This window comes from Panthera leo, chromosome B3 (genome assembly GCF_018350215.1).
Source record: "Panthera leo isolate Ple1 chromosome B3, P.leo_Ple1_pat1.1, whole genome shotgun sequence".
NCBI classification, from domain to species: domain Eukaryota; kingdom Metazoa; phylum Chordata; class Mammalia; order Carnivora; family Felidae; genus Panthera; species Panthera leo.
In genome coordinates, this window is record NC_056684.1 from 72,114,237 (window position 1) to 72,132,904 (window position 18,668).

At 39.4% G+C, this 18,668-nt stretch overlaps 2 protein-coding genes across 2 annotated transcripts; one reads left to right on the forward strand and one right to left on the reverse strand.

The window, feature by feature from the left end:
• Positions 1 to 3,606: 3,606 nt before the first annotated feature.
• On the forward strand, positions 3,607 to 4,570 carry LOC122221275 (olfactory receptor 1509). The gene is given in 2 exon segments (XM_042940591.1): positions 3,607 to 3,772; positions 3,775 to 4,570. Coding segments are annotated over 2 exon segments (936 nt in total). The 3' UTR covers positions 4,545 to 4,570.
• Positions 4,571 to 9,464: 4,894 nt separating this feature from the next.
• On the reverse strand, positions 9,465 to 13,311 carry LOC122221274 (olfactory receptor 4E1). The gene is made up of 2 exons (XM_042940590.1): positions 13,236 to 13,311; positions 9,465 to 10,429 (listed from the first exon to the last, which is right to left on the reverse strand). The coding sequence occupies exons 1-2, from the start codon at positions 13,261 to 13,263 to the stop codon at positions 9,465 to 9,467; spliced, it is 993 nt and encodes a 330-aa protein (XP_042796524.1). The 5' UTR covers positions 13,264 to 13,311.
• Between the last annotated feature and the right edge of the window lie 5,357 nt (positions 13,312 to 18,668).

Sequence of the window (18,668 nt, forward strand, 5' to 3'; positions counted from 1 at the left end):
GGGGCCCCATTATCCCACCTTTAAAAAAAAAAAAAAAAAAGAGCAAAAACTCTTTTTCCCAGCACAGTGTAGATTACTCTGGTCTGAAAATGTAGCAGCTACCATCTGTTGCCCCTGGAAACAGACTAAGGCCATCAAGGGAATTATCCTGGCTTTGCGAATTTCAGCCAATCCCAAGATTCAGTGCCTCTCATTAGATTCTTCTAAAGCAAAATGTGCCTATGAGCTTCAATTTTTAACGACCATTTTCTGTGCTACAGAGCCCCTAATGAAGCTAGAGATTCTTTCCATCTCCTTGCTTCTCTTTTAGTCTTTTCAACAGGAGACCTGTATATTTGCTACATCTAATCATGTATAAGAGATGCACCTAGTTCCTATTTTATAGCTCAGAAAACTGAGGTTTAGGGAGGTGAAGGCCAAAGGTCATAGTTATTTGAATCCGTTGAATGTGCTGTTGTGACAAGCCTCTTTCCTCTTTTTCCTAGCGGAAAGCAGAACAGCTCTTGGTTCTCTGCTGCTAGGGCATTGCTGACCAGGAGTTTATGGGAAAGATCCTCCCCATTTTAAGAATACTGCCTTAGAAGACACATAACCAGATTATCAACTCTTAGACGTGGAGAAGGAAAAATGTGCTCATGATCCCATGAAGTGAGCATTTTCATTTCCTTTCCTTTTTTCCCAGACACATGCTTTTACCACTTTGCTTTTTCAACAAAGTAATCCGTGCTTATTACACAAACCTAAACAGTTATAGAGTATAATATAAAAATTAATAAAATCTTACTATTCCTTTCAATTTGATACTTCCACAAGTAACTAATGTTAAAATAACTGTGTATTCTTCCACACCTATTTTCTATTCTTTTAAGAATAAATACATGCACACATAATTCATGAATATGTAAGTGTATGTGTGTGTGTGTGTGTGTGTGTGTGTGTGTGTGTATGTTTGAGCCTATGCGCACACACACACATCCCTTGATTCCCTCCTTCCTCTGTTCCTTTGTTTGCTCCTTCTTTCCTTTTTCTCTCCCTTCCTCCTTCTCTCCCTCCCTCCCTCCCCTCCTGGTTCATATTATATTCATAATGCACCCATTTTACTTAAAAATATATTGTTGACATACCTTGAAGTTAATAGTTTGTGATCTCGGTTATATGTTGGAAATGCCAAAGAGCTTTAAAAGTACTGACAGGTCCAACCCTTAAAAAGCCTGCGTTAATTGTCTCAGGTGAGGCCTGTGCAGCAAAATTCAAGCTCCACCCCCCTCCTCCCCCACCGCTCCACCTGCCTCAGGTGGTTCTAACTATGGCCATATCGACAACCACCGCTTTAAGTCAGTGTGTTCAATGCAACTCATTCTTTCTTTTTAATGACTAGATAATATTCCAAGTTGTGGCTGTACTAAAATTTATTTACTTATATCTCTGTTAATAAATATTCAATTTGTTTCCAGTTCCTTGTTTTGCTAAAAATGCTTCAATTAACATTTATCCTTAATTACTTATTCCCTTATTTCTATGAAATACAATCCTAGCAGTGGGCTTCTTGGTTAGAGGTATGGGCATTTAGAATTTTGATAGGTACTGGCAGGTCATTTTCCAAAAAGGTCTTGATAATATCTACTTCTAATAGCAGTCTATAGCGTACTCAGCTTCTTATTCCTTTGCCAATCTGAAGAGAGACAGAAAACATTTTTTTAACTCACTGCTGAAGTTGAGTATTTTCTTATTCATACTTATTTGTCATTTGCATTTCTCTTTCTGTGATGTGCCCTTTCATACTTTTTGCCCATATTTAATTGTCATTTGTTCTTTCTTGTCATATTTTAAGAGTTCTTTAAATAATAGGAATATTATCCTTTTTTGGTCATATATGTTACAATATTTTCTTCTAATCTACTCTTTGAATTTTGATAATTTATATGGCACTAGTATATTTTAGCAAAAAAAATATTTTTAAGTAGGCTTCACACCCAGTGTGGAGCCCAACACAGGGCTTGAACTCATGATCCTGAGATTAAGACCTGAACTGAGATCAAGAGTTGGATGCTTAACCGACTGAGATACCCAGGTGCCCTGTGGCCTGACACTCACATGAGAGAACACACACACACACACACACACACACACACACACACTGAAGCAAGGGAGAGGAAGGGAGGGAGGGAGAGAGAATCTTAAACAGGCTCCCTGCCCGGCAGGGAGCCCAACTTGGGGTTTGATCTCATGACTGTTAGATCATGACCTGAACCAAAATCAAGAGGCGGACGCTTAACCGACTGAGCCACCCAAGCTGTATATATTTTAAACTGTTGAGAATGCATAAACAAATTTTCTCATGTCTTATTCTTCATAGTATTTCAAAATTTTTCATATTGGCAATCTGTTGTTACTACCATTCTTAATGGCTGCATGTAATTCTATTCAACTTCCACTCTATTCATTTAAGCTTCAAAAAAAATCCAGTGACTGTTATTTTAAATAATGCTGTAATTAATACTTTCTTGCATTTAGCTTTTTTGACAGTTTGGATGCTTAGGAGACTCCTACAAGTGAAGTAGTTGGATCAAGAATATAAATATTTTTTATGGTTGTGGTAATTATTTCCTAAACTCTGTTACAGTTTTTGACTGGCCAATCAACATAGAAAATTAGGGGCAAAATAGCTTTAGTATTTATACAACAATATCTCCTAGAGGACAAATCATATTACAGAATTAAAAAAATTAAGTTTCTTAAGTCATTTTTTAGCTTTATGGTGAAGGAAGAATTGTATTTTTTTCCAGGTTATCTAAGAAGGTAGGTTCAGTTCAAATAAAAGTGTTTTTTTCGAACACCTGCTGTGTGCAAGAAGCTGTACCAAGTGCCGCAAAGGATAATTCTTATGTAGTTATTGCTTTTTAAGAAAATTTCAATTTAATGGGGGAACAGAAACAAATGTATTATTTTCTTTTTTTTTTTTACAGTTCAGTACCATGAAATAGGTATGAAAGAGAAGAGATAGGATTTGGTTGTATCAGCAAAGTTTTCTTAAAGGAGGAGGTAGCATGGCCGAAGCGTAGTAACCTGCTTGCCTGGAGAGATGAATACATAGGGGGATAAAGGAGGATCCCAGACTGGAAAAATAAATAGGTTGCAGACTGTTGCAGGCTTTGCATGTACATTTTAATTTGATAGGAAGGGGGAAATGGTGAATGATTTTAGTTGGGAGTCGTATTTTGGAAGATTAATTTGGCATTATCTGTGGATTAGACTGAAATGGAAAAAGCCAGCTAACTACTGGCTAAGCATTTTGGGCAACTTGCTTATTCCTGTAAGGTTCATTTATCTCATCTGCAAGCCAGAAACAATAATGCCTATGCCATGGTGCAGTTTTGATTAAATAGAATGGTGTATATAAAGTGCCTGGAATGACTCCTGATATATCATGGGTATATTGTAACAATTGCTTTTAAGTTGGTCTTATATTTTATATGGCTTGATAATAAATAAAGAACTCATATGGGAATGCAGTCACTTCAATTAATTCTACTTGTATACTATTAAAGCTAAATTAGCTTTCATGTCTTTTTTTTTCCCTTGCAAGGTCCTTTTGAAACTCATTGGATGGATGCTCTAAATCAAACAAGAGTGACTGAATTTGTCTTCTTGGGACTCACTGATAAGTGGGTGCTGGAGATACTATTTTTTCTGGCATTCTCCGTCACATCTGTATTAACCCTTTTGGGAAACACTCTCATTGTAGTTACTATAGTCTTTACTCCACGCCTCCATACCCCATGTATTTCTTCCTGAGCAATCTGTCCTTTATTGACATCTGCCACTCATCTGTCACTGTGCCCAAGATGCTAGAGGGCTTGCTTTTAGAGATAAAGACTATTTCCTTTGATAATTGCATTGCACAGCTCTTCTTCCTACATCTGTTTGCTTGTGCTGAGATCTTTCTGCTGACCATTATGGCTTATGATCGTTATGTAGCCATCTGTGCTCCATTGCACTATTCTAATGTGATGAACATGAGGGTCTGTGTACAGCTTGTCTTTGCTCTCTGGTTGGGGGCTACTGTTCACTCTCTGGTGCAGACCTTCTTGACCATTCGTCTACCTTACTGTGGCCCCAAAATTATTGATAGCTACTTCTGTGATGTGCCCCCTGTCATCAAGCTGGCTTGCACAGATACATACCTCACGGGAATGCTAATTGTGTCTAATAGTGGAACCATCTCCCTCACCTGTTTCCTGGCTTTGGTCACCTCTTACACGGTCATCCTGGTTTCTCTTAGAAAACAGTCAGCTGAAGGGCGCCGGAAAGCCCTGTCTACCTGCTCAGCCCACTTCATGGTGGTTGCCTTCTTTTTTGGACCATGTATCTTCATCTACACTCGGCCAGACACTAGCTTCTCCATTGACAAGGTGGTATCTGTCTTCTACACGGTGGTCACTCCTTTGCTGAATCCTCTCATTTACACCTTGAGAAATGAGGAGGTAAAAAGTGCCATGAAGCATCTCAGACAGAGAGGTTTTTTCATGAAGTCAGGTACATGATGGGTTTGGAATTACAAATATGATTATGGCCATATCTTTAACAGTAAAAGTAAAGAACAAAATTAATAGGTAAAATGGCATGTTGGGGTGGCTAGGTGGCTCAATCAGTTAAGCATTGGACTCTTGGTTTCGGCTCAGATTATGATCTCACAGTCGTGGGTTGAGCCCCACATTGGGCTCTGCTCTGGCAGTGCAGAGCCTGATTGGGATTTTCTCTCTCTACCTCTGTCTCTGCCCCCCCCCCCCAATAAATAAATAAACAAACAGCAACAACAAAAAAGAAAGTGTCAAAGTTTTATAATGATAGCTTTAAAAAATAAATAAAATGGCACAGAGAAGGGCAGACTTCTGTATTAAAGAGAAGGATTTATTTACTATTACTTATATAAAGGAAAAGATGATGGTGAAACAAATAAGGAAAAAGAATCTGGAAAAGTTCCAAGAAGGCTTCTGATTTCACTAGTAAAAGAACACAAGTTGGGGCATGGATTCAGTTTCAGGAACAAGTACAGTTGTGAGAGAACACATTTTCTTGATTTGTGGATTCTGTGGGCTATTGCCTCTGGGAAGCAATATATATCACACCTATGTTTTATAAATTATAGTGGTTTCAAGCTTGCTTTCAGATTTATTTTCAGTGTGTTTATTTAAGCCTTCACTGATTTATATTGAATTGAGTTGTTACTTTGAAAGTGATTCTCTCATTATTCCTGGATCTATTTTGTATTTTTCATAGGACTTTTATTTGATGAAATCAAGGTGGAAATGTATAAAAAACTTATTTTAAAATAAGCTTTCTTGAGGTAAAATTTAATTACATAAAATGCATGCATTTTCAATGTACAGTTTGAGAAATTTTCACAAAGGTATATATATATATACACCCATGTAACCATCTTTCCAATCAAGATGTAGAACATTTCCATCACCTCAGAAAGTTTCCGCAGTCCCTTCCCAGCCAATCCTTCTATCCCCATCCAAGCACCCAAAGATCTGATTTTTGTCACTATAAATTAGATTTGTCTTTCTTAGAGCTTCATATAAATTGAATCATACAGTATGAACTTTTTCTGTGCCTGACTTCTTTTGCTCCGCATGCTGTTTCTGAGATTAACCTATGTTTTTGTGGGTGTTAGTAGCTTATGTTTTATTATTGTTGAGTAATACCTTATGGTATACCATACTTTGTTTATTCATTCACTTATTGATGGACATTTGGATGTTGTCTGTTTCTGACAATTGTGAATAAAGTAGATATAAATGTTTAGTTGCGAGTTACTTTGGCCTCATGTCTTCGTTTCTCTTGGGTAAATACCTAGGAGTAGAGTTATTGGATCATATAGTAAGTGTATGTTTAACTTGTAAGAAACTACAACGCTGTTTTCCACAGCTGTTGTATGATCTTTTAAAAGTATTTTAGGGGCCATCTGGGTGACTCAGTCGGTTAAGTGAACGACTCTTGATTTCAGCTCAGGTCATGATCTCATGGTTGTGAGATGAGCCCCACTTTGGACTCTGTGCTGAGTGTGGAGCCTGCTTAGGATTCTCTCTCTCTCTCTCTCTCTCTCTGCCCCTCCCCCTGCTCATGTATGTGCATACATACTCTCAAAATAAGTAAACTTAAAAAAATAAAAATATTTTTAGTATTTATGTATTTATGTATTATTTATTTATTTTTAATTTTTAAATTTTATTTATTTTGTTTTTATTTTTAAAAATTTGTAATGTTTTTATTTATTTTTGAGACAGAGGGAGACAGAGCATGAGCAGGGGAGGGGCAGAGAGAGAGGGAGACACAGAATCTGAAGCAGGCTCCAGGCTCTGAGCTGTCAGCACAAAGTCCGACGTGGGGCTTGAACTCACAGACTGTGAGATCATGACCTGAGCTGAAGTGGGATGCTTAACCGACTGAACCACCCAGGCACCCCTATTTTTAATTTTTTTAATGTGTATTTACTTTTTGAGAGAGAGAGAGAGACAGACAGATAGACAGAGCATGAGCGGGGGAAGGACAGAGAGAGAAGGAGACACAGAATCTGAAGAAGGCTCCAGGATCCAAGCTGTCAGCACAGAGCCTGACATGGGGCTTGAACTCCCCAAATGTGAGATCATGACCTGAGCCAAAGTTAGACGCCCAGCTGAGCCACCCAGACACCTCTTTATTTATGTATTTTTAAGTAAACACTACCCCCACTATGGGGCTTGAACCCATGACCCGAGATCAAGAGTCTCATGCTCCACTGACTGTACCAGCCAGGTGCCCCCAAAGTGGTTGTATGAATTTTCTAATTTTTATTTTTTTAATTAAAAAAATTTTTTTTGAGTCAGGGGAGGGGCAGAGAGAGATGGAGGGAGAGAATCTCAAGCAGGCTCTATGCTCAGAGAGGAGCCCCATATGGAGCTTGATCTCAAAATGTGAGATCATGACCTGAGCCAAAATCCAGAGTCAGATGCTTAACAAACTGAACCACCCAGGTGCCCCCAAAGTGATTGTATCATTTGATACTCTCATCAGAAGTATACGAGTTTAACATCCAACAAATTGGTATTGTCAATATTTAATTTTAGGCATTCTCGTGAGTGTGTGGTTTACTTGTCATTTCCCTAATGACTGATGATGCTGAGAACCTTTCAGTTTGCTTATTATCCTTTAATATATCTTTGTTGTGATGTGTCTCTTCAGATATTTGATCATTTATTATTTTTTTGTCTTCTTGTCACTGTGTTTTAAGAGTATACAACAGTATTTTGTATATAGTCTGGATATAAGACCTTTGTTGCATTTGTCCTGGCAATATTTTTTCTCACTCCGTGGCTTGCTGTTTTATTTTCTAAATGATATATTTTGAAGAGCAGAAGTTTACATTTTGATTAAGTTCTTATTTATCAATTTTTTACTTTTAAGATTGATGCCTTTTGTGTCCTAAGAAATCTTCACCTACTCCAAAGTCTCAAAGATTTTCTCCTGTTTTCTTTTAGAAATTTTATAGTTCAGCTTTAAATTTTAGGTTTGTGGTCCATTGTAAGTTTACTTTGATATATCATGCAAGATAAGGGTTGAGATTTGTTTTCCCACCTACCTAGTTGATACAGTACGTTTAAAAAGACTTGTTTCCCCATTGTGTTACCTTTTTAAGTCAGTTGAGCCTTGAGAGGACATAAAAGTATTCTTTTCACCTCTTCACTATCATCTGTCACCATTCTCTGCCTTAGAGTCTAAACTATAACCCCATTGGTCTATCATTTCTTGGACCACGCCAGAGTTTTTTCCAACATATGCCTTTACACCTGCCATTTCTTCTGCCTAGAATGTTCATCACTCTCTTTTTTTCATGCTTGGCTTTTTTTCATCTTTCAGATCTTAGCTTCAATGTCATTTTGTCAAAGAGGCCCTTAGCACATAATAGGTGCTTGGTAAATATTTTTTTTAACTTGTTTTACTTTTTATTTTTTTTGAATTTACATCCAAGTTAGTTAGCATGTAGTGCAACAATGATTTCAGGAATAGATTCCTTAATGCCCCTTACCCATGTAGCCCATCCCCCCTCCCATAACCCCTCGTGTAACCCTCAGTTTGTTCTCCATATTTATGAGTCTCTTCTGTTTTGCCCCCTTCCCTGTTTTTGTATTATTTTTGTTTCCCTTCCCTTACGTTCATCTGTTTTGTCCCTTAAAGTCCTCATATGAGTGAAGTCATATGATTTTTGTCTTTCTCTGGCTGACTAATTTCACTTAGCATAATTAATACTCTCCAGTTCCATTCACGTAGTTGCAAATGGCAAGATTTCATTCTTTTTGATTGCCGAGTAATACTCCATTGTATATATATACCACATCTTTATCCATTCATCCATCGATGGACATTTGGGCTCTTTCCATACTTTGGCTATTGTTGATAGTGCTGCTATAAACATGGGGGTGCATGTGTCCCTTCGAAACAGCACACCTGTATCCCATGGATAAATGCCTAGTAGTGCAATTGCTGGGTCGTAGGGTAGTTCTATTTTTAGTTTTTTGAGGAACTTCCATCCTGTTTTCCAGAGTGGCTGCACCAGCTTGCATTTCCTGGTGCTTGGTAAATATTTATCAATTGAATAAATAATAAGATATCCCCATTCAATTGCTCTGATGGCAGATTTTTCCTGAGCACCTGAGGATATCAATAACTTCAATGGCTCAATCTTTCTACATCACTAAGTCATAAGCAAACTCACTTTGCCTGATTCACTAGTGTTTGCCAAGCTATTTAGGCAAGCTTCTGAGTGAATGGTGTGGTCAAGTGCTACTCAGCAATCTGAAGGTTTGTTTAAACTTTGTTTATCACCCTAAGACAAAAGCAGGAAAAGTGGCATGGTGTAATGAAAATAGCATGAGTTCATGTTGATACACTTGACTTACCATTCTGCTTCCATCATTTCCTAGCTGGGTAACCTAGGGCATGCTGTCTGCTCCCTTTGAGCTTTAGTTTCATCATTGTAAACAGGCATAACACCTACCTCATAAGTTGTTCTGAGAATGGAGTAAATGCAGAGTGCCTAGAACAATTTCCAGGATATGGAAGATATTAAAAATCCTAACTACTGCTATGGTTGTCAGATATTGGGCCAGAAGACAATTTCATAAGACATCTAGCCTGATGAACGTTAGGTACCTTATTCTTTGCAAGGCATTTCTTTGATTAGGAACACCAGGCATGTTAAGAGCTTAGACATTGAAGGGCGTCTGGGAGGCTCAGTTGGTTAAGCATCTGACTCTTGGTTTTCGCTCAGGTCATGATCTCACGGTTCGTGTGTTTGAGCCCCATGCCGGGCTCTGTGCTCACAGTGCAGAGCCTGCTTGGTATTCTCTCTTTCCCTCTCTCTCTCTGTCCCTCCTCTGCTCAATCTCTCTCAAAATAAATAAATAAACTTAAAAAAATAGTTATTTTTTCCCTCTCCCCTCCAACCTTCCCATTAACTTGTTCAAGGCATTTTTCATGTCTTCATTCCTAAGAGTATAGATGATGGGGTTCAGCAAGGGGGTGACAGCGGTGAAAAACACAGCCACCACCTTGTCCTCAGGGAGGCTGGTGGATGGGCGGGAATAGATGAAGATGCAGTGGCCCAGGAATAATGTGACCACGGTGAGGTGGGCTGCACAGGTGGATAAGGCCTTCCGCCTGCCTTCGGACAGCTGCTGCCGCAGGCTCACCAGGATGACTGCGTAGGACACCACGAGGACCACGAAACAGACCACAGAGATCAGCCCACTGTTGGAGATGATGAGGATTTCAATGATGTGGGTATCCGTGCAGGCCAATTTGATCACCTGAGGTACGTCGCAGAAGAAGTTGTCGATCTCATCGGGACCACAGTAGGGCAGCTTGATGGTGAGGGAGGTCAGTGCGATGGAGTGGATGGTTCCCCCTGTCCAGAGGGCCACAGCAAGAAGCACACATACTTTCCAGTTCATAACTGTCATGTACTGCAGGGGTTTGCAAATGGCCACATACCGATCATAGGCCATGATGGTGAGGAGAAAGATCTCTGTGCAGGCAAAGAGGTGCAGGAAAAACATCTGAGTGACACAGGCATCAAAGGAGACGAGCTTCTCTTCTGACCATGTATCTATCAGCATCTTGGGGACTGTGACAGTGGAATGGCAGACATCGATAAAAGACAGGTTGCTGAGGAAGAAATACATAGGGGTATGGAGCCGGCGGTCATAGGTAATCGTTATGACAATGAGGATGTTCCCAATCAGTGTCAGGACATAGAAAGTGAGGAACATGGCAAACACAGCCATCTGCACCTTCTGATTTACAGATAAGCCTCTAAGTCGTATATATGTGATGGAAGAGGTTTGATTGAGTAGGCCGGCCTCTTCCATTCTCTTTGTTGGACACCCTGTCAAGAATTAGGAAAAAAAAATAACACTTAGCATCTGCATCAATCATTTGGTCACGTAATTTCTTCTGTGTTTGACTTTTTCCTCCATCAGTATCTTATTTTAAAATCCCTATTCAGCACCTTAAATCATGCTGGACACATAGTAGGTGCTACACACACGTTTTGGAATAATAGTGTGTAGAATCATGATTCACCAAGAGATATAAAACAACCTTGGAGAGGGGAGGGCTTATGTTTAGTTATAAATCTTTACAGGAGAAAAAATTAAGATTTTTCTACCCCAAGAGAATAACTTGCTCAAACTCATACAAATCCTGGCTTTGAGCAGTTTTCTTTATTGCCCGTTGCCTGCATTTTTCACTCCCGCAAACTACTTGCTCCTCTGTTGGCTTCTGCCGTGACGCCCTGGGACTGTAATGGGAATGATCTGGTTTTCAGAAGGCAGAGGCTTTTCACCAAGCTGATGGACAACCAGCAATATGGCAATTTCTTTAGGGGAGGCTGGATAAAACCCAGGAAACCTTGGAGAATCTGGAGAGAGTGATGGAGGCTTGCTTTTGCTCCACCCCTCAGATGAGGGCAGACTTGCTCATTCTTCAGCTGCAGATCAAGGTCCGGGACCAATAGCCTCACCGTCCTCACTAGATTATCCTCAGCTCTTCTTAAAGTTCAATTCTGTTGTCTGACCCACAAGTAAAACATGGTTCTTTTATTTTCTTTTAAATTAGTTTCCCTTTGACCCAGGCTTCACTATTTAAAAAAATTTAGGACGGCACCTGGGTAGCTCAGTAGGCTGAGCATCCGACTTTGGCTCAGGTCATGATCTCACAGTTCGTGGGTTTGAGCCCCGCGTTGGGCTCTGTGCTGACAGCTGGGAGCCTGGGCCTACTTTGGAGTCTGTGTCTCCCTCTCTCTGTACCCCTCCCCTGCTTGTGCTCTGTCTCTCTCTCTCTCAAAAATAAACATTAGAATTTTTAAAAATGTAATCATCCTATGCTTATCACAAAAAGTGCACTCCTTCATCCCCATCACCTATTTCGCCATTCCCCCTGCCCCCCTGCCCCACAATAACCATCAGTTTGTTCTCCATAGTTAAGAGTTTGTTTCTTGGTTGGTCTCTCCCCCCTCTCTCTTCTTCCCCACTTTGGTCCTTTGTTTTGTTTCTTAAATTCCACATATGAGTGAAATTATATGGTAATTGTCTGTCTCTGACTTTTCACTTAGCTTTATATTCTCCAGCTCTACCAATGTTGTTGCAAATGGCACAATTCCATTCTTTTTCGTGGCTGAATAACAGTCCACTGTGTATATATACCACATCTCCTTTATCCATTCATCAATCGATGGACACTTTTTCTTTTTTTTTTCATTTTTCAGGTAGAGAAAATGAGGCACAGAGAGGTAAAGAAACTGGCCCAAGTTCACAGAGAACTGTAGTAAGAGCTGTGCCTGGAGCTCAGGCTCTCTCTGCCCCTACTCTGACCTGACTCATTTATGTGATAATTAGGGTGCTAAGTGGAATGTGTCTTGGTGACCTGCCTCTTCCTCTCCTTGGTGCCCTAGGGCAGCTTGGTTGGGCATCTGTGGGGAGTCTCTCTTCTCTCCCTTGTCTTCATGCTGCTGCCTCCATGCATGGCCTGCCAAGGGTGCCCACCCACGCAAGCCGCCCTCATGGTTCCTTAGGCCCTGTAATCCTGTGCTACCTTATTCCTATCACTGATCACTGCTGGTGCTTTACCTCATTCCTCAAGGCCAGGCTCTCTGCCAGACAAATAAATCAACTCCACATTGCTTATGAAAAAAACTAGAGAACGCTTTCTCTTCTGCTTCTAATTATCTTTCTTCTCAATTATTTCCTATTACTCATCCTGCTGGTCTGCTGACAGTGGCCCTTTTCATTGTCTATATCAGAGGAAAGACTATGGTAGTATCAAATTAGGGAACTAGCGAAGTAGAGCCATGGGAAAAGAAAGCATTTTTGGGGCAGGAGAAGTATTTCAGGTAACATTTAAATTAAATTCGTGGTGTATAGAACTTAGAATAATATTTATAGTAACATCTTAATGTAGTTATGGGTTAACTTTACTATTTAGAAATTTTTCTTAGAGTGTTCACTTAAAGCTTCTGCTCCAGAAAGCTACTTTGAATGATTTACATCTGTTATCTTTTTAATTTATTAAGTTCCAAAAGGAGGATTGTAAATTGAAAGCTGAAGAACTGAGCAAGAACGGAGCCAGGAGTTTATTTTAAATCAACATGGAGGGGCGCTGGGGTGGCTATGTTGGTTAAGCCTCTGACTTCGGCTCGGGTCATGATTTCACGGTCTGTGGGTTTGAGCCCTGCGTTGGGCTCTGTGCTGACAGCTCGGAGCCTGGAGCCTGCTTCAGATTCTGTGTCCCCTCTCTCTCTGTCCCTCCCCTGCTCGAGCTCTGTCTCTCTCTCACAAAAATAAATAAACATTAAAAAAATTTAAAGCTCATACATAAAAAAAAAAAAAATCAACATGGAGAATTTCACCTGCACAGATAGCAAAGGGTGTGCAGATTGAGAGCCTTAAAGCATCACCATCATCATCATCATCATCATCATCATCATCGTTTTTCTATTTCTTTGGAGCCATAGGAAAAAAATGCTTTGAAAAATGGAGATGTGCCCAACTGCAGTAGAAATTTGGTGTTGGTTTAGGTCGAGAATACAGTGCACAGAAGGAAAATCTAATGTCTATTGCATACATTTCAGAAACATGGAGGAAAACAATTAAGAGCAAAAACAGAATAACACAAAAATGTCTATAAAAACTCACCCTGGGTTGTTTCCGATGCTCCCAGCATCTCCAAAGAGAACTGAATCGTCACGGTCTTGTAATTTCAATATCAAATTATTTTCTAGTGGAAATAGCACAAATTTAAAGTTGGACAAATCAAATAACCCCATTTACCCTGATTTTTCCATGAGGATGGCCAGAATCCTTAAAGTTTCCTCGGGCTTTGTTCAGTGCTAGTAAGTCACAGTAAATATATTTGTGCAAAAATCATCCCTTCGTACCTATATTATTATCATATTTTTCAGTTAAGTAGAGCATGTAACTCTGCCCTAAGATTTTCTAGAATTGGTTTCTGGTCACCTGAAGATGTGATGTAAGCATGGTATGTTTTTTGCACTTTTTCAGATGATATTGATGGCAGAATGATTAAAAGTAGCTACCAACCACTTTTGCGGGCCGTGCTAATTTACCAGGAGACCTCTAGCACAGAACTGGACCTAATTATTCAGAACTAGTGTGACTGAGGCATTCTGTTTCCTTTGCAGCACATGCTCTATGTGTAAGTTTTATATTGCTAGCGTCAGATGGATTATTCCACCAAGGACTGAAGGGAAATCTGTCCAGGAAGAAAACAGCTGGGGCTGGCAGCTGCAGTGTTGGTGGTTTTTTTTAACCTGAATTATATAGGTTTTATGTCCTTGGGACCTTTAAAGCAATGACATCAGCCTGCTATAGTCACTAGTTAGAAAAAGTTAATTCTGTGGGGACAAAAGTTACAGACCTTGCAATTGTCACTATGGGAATTTAATGGGAAAGCAAGACTTCTACCTCTAAATCTTTAGGATGTGTTTATACATGATTAAATGAACTACTATTTAGTGATTGCTTTCTATGTGCTAAGTATTAGGTGAGGGGCTTTTGTGTTTTCTTATTTACTCCATATAAAAACACAGAAATGAGGGATGGGCCATGGAGTTGAGATTTTAATTGGCTCTCTGCCAGAGAGGTCAAGTGTTTGAACTTCAGAGTCAGATTGTCTGAGTGCAGATTCCAATGTCCTAGATGTATGCATTTGGGCAAGTTATTTAACCTCTCTGGGCCTCAGTGTCTTATCCATAAAACACGAATAGCAATGGTAATTTTTTTTTAGAACTCTTGAAGTTTTTGCAAAGCACGTGGCACTTGGCAAATATGTTGCCTATGTTAATACAATTATGCAATATGCAATTCAAACAATCAAACAAAAAAGCCACCACTGACTAACAGCCAACTCTTTTGGCAACATTTATTCATTGTTTTGTATACAATGAAAATGTAGAACCTCTTGCTCTAATTACCCTTTGGCTTTCTCTGTTTAGATATAAGAGCTTGGTAGTTTAAGTTGGTGAAAGAAGAATCCAAAGAAGAAGAATGAAGATCATAGTTGGAGTCTTTTTTTTTTTTTAAGTTTTATTTATTTAAGTAATCTCTATACCTGTCATGGGGCTCAAACTCACAACCCTGGGATCAAGAGCCACACACTCCTCTGACTGAGCCAGCCGGGTGTCCCCATACTTTGAGTTTGAATTTCAGGATTGTATAGTTTTTGTGGGATGGTTAGGATATATGAAATCCAGGGTGTGGAGTTAGAAGTAAGCCTTATAGTGGACTCTTCATGTAACAGTGTGTAGAACAGACAATGGGAATAGGAGGAACAGTGTCAGAAATTACCAAAAATTCTTATTCCTAAGGACTTGTGGCTTGGGCTACTTTTCCCCAGTTTTCTTGTTGAATTTGTTGCCATTGATCAGAGGCCAGACTTGACTGCATCGAAAAACCCAGAGCTTCCAGAACTTACAGATATTGCTACTTTGTCAATGAGGGGCTTGTATTATACTGTCACTTTAACAATTATGATATGCATTAGGAAGAAGGATATACTTACCGTACTAATTCTCAAGTATTTTTGGAACTGAGATACTTTATCATAGGTAAAATATACCAAGGATAATATAGAAAATGATGTTCAATTGATTATAGGGCAATTACATTAGCCACTGTCATTGATAACATGCAAGGTTAAGAAATTAATTTTTGACCTCCTAACATACAGTTTCTTTATTTTCCCCCTTCTCGGTAGTCCTGTCTCCCTGGCCCACTGTTTCCCTCTCTGCCACTTAAGTGTCCCTCCCAGGCTTTTCCTCCCTGGAAGTCCCTCAGTGCTCCAACACTGTGTATTCCCATTCTCTCTGCAGAATAAATGAAAAGAATTGTTTACACTTGCCTAGCACTATAGAGCTTGCAAATCTCTTTTGCACTCATTCATTTATTTGATCTTCACAATATCCCCGTGAGGTAAGAGCGTTATAGAAAAATTAGACTTGGCATTGAGTGATTTTCACAGAGTTTATATGTTAGGTAAGCACCTGAACCAGGGCTTGAGCTCAGGTCTTCTGCTGTTGAATTTGATAACTTACTCTATTACCTCACTTGGATACTGTACCTCATAGAGCAGCAACACTTAAAAGATGTGCTTGTTGAATCACATAGAGATTTTTCATCAGTGTAGGGGAAAGAGGACTATTTGGTATTCTTTGATCTTACTGATTCTTTCCTTCTTCCCATTCTATTTATTCTCTTCATTTGAAAAGATCATTTGAGGGGCGCCTGGGTGTCTCAGTCGGTTGAGAATCTGACTTCAGCTCAGGTCATGATCTCACAGTCCGTGAGTTCGAGCCCCGTGTCGGGCCCTGTGCTGACAGCTCAGAGCCTGGAGCCTGCTTCGGATTCTGTGTCTCCCTCTCTCTCTGCTCCTCCCTTGCTCATGCTCTGTCTCTCTCTGTCTCAAAAATAAATAAAAACATTAAAAAAATTTTTTTAAAAAGGAAAAGATCATTTGAAAAGTGATATGGTCCTCACTTATAAAAGATCACTGACTCTCTGATAAAAGCAATCAATAAGCAGTCAATAACCCAGGGTATATGTAATATCATACTTACAATAGTATGAGATAAAAAGATCCATAAGAACAATGATTTTTTCCTATAAGGAATTTACAATATATATAGTGAATTAAGGTGACTTCTATCCTAGGATTCAAAGAAACCCATTGAAAAAAACATTGAAGTGATGTCAGTAAATGAAATAAAAATTACTGATATAAAGTGAACTTCTTTTTTTTTTAAATGTTTTAAAATTTATTTTTGAAAGAGAGAGAGAGACAGAGCACAAGAGAAGGAGACACAGAATCTGAAGCAGGCTCCTGGCTCCAAGCTGTCAGCACAGAGCTGATGTGGGGCTTGAACCCATGAACTGTAAGATCAGGACCTGAGCCAAAGTTGGACGCTTAACCAACTGAGCCACCCAGGTGCCCTTAAAGTGAACTTCTTTCTCAACCTTCAAATCAACAGAACGTGCATATTCCGAGTGAGACCATCATTCTGTCCTTCACACAACTGTGCAGAAATCAGACCCTGGAAGGAAGCTACTCATCACCTATCTACCCCCTCTCAAAAGAGACCAGCCAGTCTAATCTCATCAGTTCTTGTCTACCTACTCATTTCAATTCACAGCATGTTGGAACCTTCTGCTCGACCCTACATACCCTTATCTCTTTAGGACTTGGTACTTTTCTGAATCAAGCTCATATCCTTCTCTGACCCTGCAAACACTTCATTATGCTCTCTAGCTAGCATTTTACAAGTAGAATCCTCAACCTCTTTTCTGTACATGACCTTTGTATTCCTGCTCTAAGCCTTCTTAAGTAGTGCACATTTTTTCTCCTATGCCAGGCCTCAAGTTTTAGTAGGTGCCCCCACCCCCCCTTTTTTTTACAGTTGTTGATTCAGATAATTTGTCTTTTCTCCTTTGCGACAATTCATATCCATTGAAGAAAATTTTTTCAGACTATTCCACCTGTAACTTTTTCTTGTTGTATCCTCAATTTCCATCTTGGCCATTCCTCTGTCTTTCCAAACATTTTGGCACTTGTCATCTTGTACAGAGATGGTCCATACAGTACTCTTGTCCCGGTTCTTTGATCTCTGCCTCACCTCAACCACACGACAGTATAGATGGTCTCACCTTAAAGTTTGGACCACTACCTCAAATAGGCAATTTTACTACATTTTCCAGAGTCAAGTTACTTTTTTTTACTCCATGGTGACTATTTTACACTGTCTTTAATAACCCCTTCTACTTTTTTAATAGCTAAAGACTTGCTTATTATTTCACCTGTAATTATTTCACCTTATTATTTCAGTGACAGATAGAAGTAAGCAGAGAGAACTTTCACCCCATTCCCCTGCTAAAGCCATCCACTGATTTGCATCTGAACTTGTAAACTCTGCCCACTCTTATAATGGATATCCTCTTCTTCCCAAGGCCAGCCCCACCATTTGGATTTTGGATGCCATTCTTTATGTCTCTCGAGGACTTTGCTCCTGCAGTTCTCTGTCTCCTGCATCATCAAAATGTTGCCATTGTTGGATCATTCCCGACAGCACACGAATATGCAATAATGATTCCAGTATTGACGAGCCCTTCCTCGACTCCACATTCCTCTCCAACCACCACCTGATTTCTCTGTTCTTTATAATAAAATTCCTCAGAGGCATAACCTACACTCACTGTCTCTACTCCACCCCTTATCATTTCTTTATTGAACCTACTCCAGCTCTGTCTTTGTGCCTCCATCCCTCCACTAAAACCGCTTTTATGAAGGTCAGCAGCGATGGTCATATTGCCAATTCAATGGGCAGTTCTAGGTCTTTGTCTCATTTAACCTTTCAGCATTATTTAACATAGTCAATTACTTTCTTCTTTTTCAAAGAAGACAGCACACTCTCCTATTTTTTCTGCTGTCTTTCTAGTTGCTCCTTCTAAATGTCCTTTGCTGGACCCCCTTCATTTCTGACCTGTAAATAAAGTGCCCCAAGCTCAGTTCTTGGACTTTTGTTTTACTCTGATTATGCTTTAATTGACTTCATTCAAGTTTATTGTTTTAATACCATATTTATGCTGAAAACTCAAATGTTTATTTGTAGCCTCAACTTCTTTGAGCTATAGTTTTATATACCCGGTGGTCTACTGGGATTTTTAATGAGTGTCCAAAGTTAAAAACAAAACAAAACTAGACCATAAACCCAAAGTCTTAATTTCATGATACTCCAACGTGATACAGTCATTATCTTTCTTCATTTTAAGTAACTTGGCATTACCTTTCACCCAATTGCTTAAGCAATTAACTTTGTATATGTTCTTGTCTTCTTTCTTTCTCTCATATCCCACATCCACTCATTCATGAGCAAACACAGATGCTTTCTGCCTTCCAAACATATTCTGAACATCACTACTCAGCTGTAGTGTAAGACACCATCATTTCTCTCTATAATTACTGTGATTGCATCTTAATTTATATCTCTTTTCCACTCTTGCCCCACTACAACCTGTTCTCCACACAGCAGCCAGATTCATTCTTTAAAAGCACATTTC